Source organism: Alternaria postmessia (assembly GCF_024291825.1).
Source record: "Alternaria postmessia strain BMP 2775 chromosome Unknown scaffold_179, whole genome shotgun sequence".
NCBI classification, from domain to species: domain Eukaryota; kingdom Fungi; phylum Ascomycota; class Dothideomycetes; order Pleosporales; family Pleosporaceae; genus Alternaria; species Alternaria postmessia.
The window spans coordinates 24724-30723 of NW_026260252.1; the positions used below are offsets into that span (position 1 = coordinate 24724).

At 51.0% G+C, this 6000-nt stretch overlaps 1 protein-coding gene across 1 annotated transcript; it reads left to right on the plus strand.

Annotated features, from left to right (window-relative positions):
• Nucleotides 1-919: 919 nt before the first annotated feature.
• J4E82_011261 (uncharacterized protein) lies at nt 920-5443 on the plus strand (the record flags this gene model as incomplete). The annotated part of the gene is made up of 2 exons (XM_051737469.1): nt 920-2641; nt 3602-5443. 2 exons carry the CDS (start codon nt 920-922, stop codon nt 5441-5443), a joined length of 3564 nt encoding a protein of 1187 aa, XP_051582781.1.
• Between the last annotated feature and the right edge of the window lie 557 nt (nt 5444-6000).

Consider the following 6000-nt stretch of genomic DNA (forward strand, 5'->3'; position numbering starts at 1 on the left):
GACACTTTGTGCCGTGTTTGCATGATCGATGCAGCGATAGCGGATAAGGCTGATGCAGGTGCTACATTTCCGGTGATGGGGTCAGCGCTAAGCTGCCAGATACCGGAACGGATCTCACCCCATGCCCAAGAAGTATTCCCCTCTGTTAGGTCTGAGGTACCTTGAAAGCGATGATGATTGGGTAGATACGCTCAGCCGCTCGTTAGGGCGGATGCTAGGTGCGGGGTAAAGACGTAAAGACCCAGACTATGCATTGAAGGAAGTCGTCTTCAGAGTATGGAAGATACGAGATATAAGCTAGGTGTATCATTCAGCGACATGAAGTCGTCGTCGCAAGGCTTTCGGCCTTTGGAGTAATGACTTCGGTATCGGTTCATTGATATCAGATGAACGACACAGCCTCGCGCTGAGCTCGCGGAGGTTTTGGAAGTTCACAGCATCGCTACTGGTGGGAAAGCGCAGGGCTGTCCTTAGCTGTCTTGGCTGAAACGTCACCCGCTAGGTTAGGCGGGATCTGTGCGCAACATTTGATTAGATGCTAAACTCGAAGAAATCACCTTCGTTACAATGTTCAAATACTGATCATTACAAGTTAGCACAGAGGTTTGTCCGGATGGTATCCAGTCAGTTCACCCCGGTGAAGATACCCCGGCTTGGTTGCGCATCAGCACGAAGTTTCGCCATGACTGGTGTATAGGTGTGGTCGGTCCAGTCCGAGCAAAACTGATCGAGGTATAAAGGGCGTCTAGTCGCAGAGTATAGTTGTAACAACGAGTGCACAGTCTCGGATATCCATAAGCTCTTTGATCATATGCAAAAGTAACCCGAGACAATGAAGAGATTCTTTCATGTTCTCCTCTCTGCTGCGGCGTGTGCAGTAGCATCACAAGCAACAAAGCGGCAATCCTCACCTCGACCGATGGAAAACCTTGGGCGAGGTATCGTCGCTGTTCGTGCCCAGAACGACAGCGCTTTCATCAGCTGGCGACTACTTGGTCTTGATCCAGAAGACATCGCTTTCAATATCTATCGCTCAACTGATGGCGCCAACGCGACGAGGCTCAATCCAGAGCCTCTTACTGGCGGCACAAACTATCTCGACTCCGGACCTGATCTCAGCCGATCTAACGAATACTGGGTACGGTCAGTTATCGATGGGAATGAGCGATCATGTACCAATTCGAGCTACATACTCCAGGCTGATACGAAGCAAGAGCCGCTTATACGTGTTCCCATCAGATCAGGTGATCAGATCAAGTACGTGTGGGTTGGCGATCTTGATGGAAGCGGCGAGTACGGTTACCTTGTTGACAGACATGGCGTTCAGCAAAGCTTTGAAGCCTATCGCAGCAACGGTGAATTCCTGTGGGAGGCGGGTATGGGGCCAAATAGCAAGAACCAGAACAACATCGAGCCGGGATCAGCAGCCATTGACGTCGGTCATTGGGATGGCTTGACCGTGTACGATCTCGACAGCGATGGATTCGCCGAAGTCATCGTACGCATAGCGAATGGTGTTGTATTTGGCGACGGGGCCATATTTGACGAAGGCAGCAACGACGACGAGCAATTCATCGCTGTTCTAGACGGCCAAACAGGTGCTCTTCGCGCATCAATCTCTATTCCAAATGACTATATAGAGCACGGCCCTTTCGCCGCACGTTTGGGCATCGGTTACCTCGACGGCACCACACCGCACATTGTAGGCTTCATGAAGAACCGCCGTGACGACAAAGTCTTCAACCGTATCATGGCCGCATGGACCTTTGACGGCATCAGACTCAACCAAAAATGGATCTGGGACGACCAGAACGCTGGAGCAGGATCTGACGGACACAACACGCGCATTCTTGATGTCGACGGCGACGGCGTCGATGAGGTTGGCGAGATTATGTTCCTCCTTGAAGGAAACGGAACCATGCGCTACTCGCTCACAGACTCAGGTATCGGGCACGGCGACCGCTGGCAAGTCGCCAAGATCGATCCAGAAAGATCGGGTCTACAGGGTTATGGCGTCCAGCAAGATAACCCATCCAAGTTGTGGGAGTACTACTACGACGCACGTACAGGCGAGGTACTATGGAAGCACTACGGTGACGCTGTCGGAGATATTGGTCGAGGCATGATTGGCGATATCGATCCTAATCATCCCGGCATGGAGTCCTGGAGTGCAGGCGGAAACGGACTGTACAACGCGCCCAGCAACTCCAGCATCACCAATAGTAGCGAACTCGCTCCCTGGGCTCATCTGGGTCTCTGGTGGGACGGTGACGACACAATGGAGCTGTACAACGACGGCAAAGTGGAAAAATGGAACCCAGAGGCTCCTACTACATCTTCCTCGCTACCCCGCTTGTTCCGCATCAGCGATTACGGTGCAGTGAACCCTGGTGACCCCAATCCAGCTTTTCTAGGCGACATATTTGGTGATTGGAGGGAAGAGGTCGTCACAACGAATGAGGATATGAGTGAGCTGATTATCTTTACCACTGATCAGCCGACGAAAAGGAGACTGTACACACTGGCGCACAATCCAAATTACCGAAACGGTATGACGCTGAAGGGCTATCTGCAGAATGCCCATGTAGATTACTTCATTGGAAATGGCATGGAGACACCACCGCAGCCGAACATTCGGTACGTAGGCGTCTGACTTCGATGATGGAAACTTTCGACAAAGATGGTTCCTGCCTCGGAGGATAGGCGGAGTCTTATTGCAACTCTTGTCATTTCGAGTGCGGCTGATGAGCGCTGATATGAGATAGAAGGATACAAGTCCAGAGCGAGATTTTGGGAACCCAAGGTCACGTAACGGGTAGCAGTATGAATGAAGACCATATGATCTGTGAGATACTAGGTTATGAAGAAGAGAGAGCCATTGTTCGAGTTTGAAGTTCCCGCACGGATCGTCTCGCCTAGCCAGCACGTCCCACGATCTAAAACAAGTTGACGGTCTGATCCATGACATTGAGCTGTGAGAAGTGCTAAAAGAAGATTGAGGCTATTGTAGCAGGAAATCACTGCAGGTTTACCATCAAAACTGATCCTAGCTTGAGATCGCCAGCAACCTACTCAATACGCATCTACACGCGGTTCAGGCGCCCATCACGTGGCCGCGCGAGTTGCAGCCAGAATTGTGCCTCGCCTTCCAGTCCCAGGGATACGAGAATGACATGGTCTAGGACCAAATGCCTAGGTACAGGTACGGCGCTCATGGAGCGCAGCGAGCCGTGCCGGTATGCAACTGCGTGCGAAACCAAAACGGCCGAGTACACAGCGCCGAACGACAAATTTAGCTTGCTAAGGCGGGGCACGATTGAATTTCAGGAGTCTTCGCTAGCCACGGACCAAGTACACGAGCTACCTCGTAATCACAAATTGTGAGAGGACTGTCATGCGTTGCGCACCCAATATAAGTATGCAAAAAGTCGCTGTTGCTTCCACCTTACTCGTCTTTCGATTATCGGGTAAGGCCACAAGATAGTCGTTGGCGACACAGTCGTTTCACTCAACCACATTCTTTAGTCTGTATTCAGTCATGCAGATTTACATTCGTTACATGCATATTGCATTTTCTTTGTTGTTATCATCTGTACCCCAGACCTCTGCCGCGCAAGATGGCCTTCGTCCTGAGCGCGTGGCCTCGCCACAACTGAAGAACATACATGCCGAAGATTTCGAAAGCCTTGACAAACGCCAGAGCAACGGGACTGAGAATTCGCCTGTCTTCTTCAGAGACAACAATGTCTGGTACCGGGATTCGAATGGGCGAGAGGTGCAAATGTCGACAACAGGAACGGAAGATAGTCCCTTCAGCAACATAACGTACCCCTCACCGGACAACGAATTTGTCGTCGTATTCCAATCTACGCCCGCCCAGGATCACATCGTGTACGAAGTCGAGTCGAGCCCTTACGACCAGCTGCAACCCCGCTTGCATCAATTCCAGTACCTTAAGCCTGGTGACAATGTGACCATTGATCGGCCTCGAATGTTCGATTTGACGAACAAACGCGAGGTTGCCACGGACAATACGTTATTCGAGAATCCATACCAGATCTACTCACTGGATGGTGGGTGGAACGTGGAAGGCACCGAATTTCGCTTCATTTACAATCAACGGGGACATCAGGTTGTGCGTATAGTTGGCATGAGTACTAACGGACGTGTGCGCGCCCTAGTAGAGGAGAAAAGCGATACCTTTGTTGATTATTCACAAAAGCTCTACTACAAGGAGCTCAAGAGTTCAAATTCAAGCGAGTTGATTTGGGCCAGTGAGCGCGACGGTTGGAATCATCTCTATCTGTACGACATGGAAAGCGGGAAAGTGAAAAACCAGATCACGGAAGGAGAATGGGTTGTGCGCTCCGTGGACTACGTCGACGAGATGAAACGACAAATCTGGATCAAGGTTCTTGGTGCTGTATCTGGCCAGGATCCCTACTACGCCCACCTAGCGCGAGTAAATTTCGATGGTTCAGATTTCAAGATCTTGACCGAAGGCGACGGCGACCATTCCTGGTCATTCAACGACGACAGATCGACCTTTACAGATACATGGTCTCGCATGGATATGGCCGAGAAGACCGTCACGCGTGACGCCGAGACTGGAAACAAGACCGCCGATGTTTACGAAGGCAATCTTGACTCTCTCCTCTGGCCCATACCCGAGCGCTTTGCAGCCCCAGGCAGGGACAACTCTACCCTGATCTACGGCCTTGTTTTCCGCCCTTACCAAATGGACAACAGCACGAAGTACCCCGTTATCGAGAAGATCTACGCTGGACCACATGACTTCTTTGTACCAAAAGCGTACATGAGCCACGACGAAGCCCATCGGATTGCAAACCAGGGTTTTGTTGTCGTCCTCATCGACGGCATGGGCACCAACTGGCGCTCCAAAGCTTTCCATAACGTATGCCACAAGAATCTCAAAGACGCAGGATTCCCCGATCGGATTGCATGGATGAAGGCGGCCGCTTCAACCCGCCCTTGGATGGATATCAGCCGCGTTGGAGTATATGGAGGTTCCGCTGGCGGTCAGAATGCTATGAGTGCTCTTCTCTTTCATAACGATTTCTACAGCGTCGCTGCAGCAGATTGCGGATGTCATGATAATCGCATGGACAAGTTGTGGTGGAACGAGGCATGGATGGGGTACCCCGTCGACCAGAGCTACGAAGATAGCTCCAATGTTGTGAATGCAGGAAAGCTAAAAGGCAGCCTGCTACTTACTGTTGGCGAGCTGGATACGAACGTCGATCCGGCAAGCACGATGCAGGTTGTCAACGCGCTCACCCAAGCAGACAAAGATTTCGACTCGGTGGTTATTCCGGGAGGCGAGCATGGAGTCGCAACCACGAATTCATATGCGTTGCGAAGGACCAAGGATTTCTTGTACCGGAAGTTGAAGGGCACAGAGCCACCGAAGTCTTGGTTCTAGAGCGAATTTGAGTTCTTGTATATAGACGTACCCCAATGCGATGCAAGATCCTGCGCACGCTGTGAAATGGCCACCAATGGACATCGCGAAGAGGGCGTATGTGGCTTCGCGCCGCTTCTTTATCCTATTTTCGATTTGTCTACGGTTCGCGTGAAGCCATGGCATGCATTGACCATTTTTGACGCGTTTAGGCAGATTACCACGGGTCTGGACTCCCGAATGGTGAATACGCGGTACAGGGGCTATGAAGACGTTGATTGCGCGTGAATGAAGACATGATCTAGCAGCGTGACAAGATTTGCAGTGCACCAACGAGTTTTCCAGCTTCTAGATCGGTAGGAGAACATAGGATTTGGAAAGGATTAATCGCTACCTATGCTCCTGTATGCTCCTGTATACTCCTAGATTGATGAAGTTGGTGATTGCGGCTACGCAGAGTTGCTATCAGTCAATCAGTCAGTTGTCAGTTCATCTTTGCGGTTCAAACTGTCAGTCTGGAGGTAGTGAACTGACCTGATTGACTGCCAAGACATTTTTTAGAATCGCGAACTGAGACT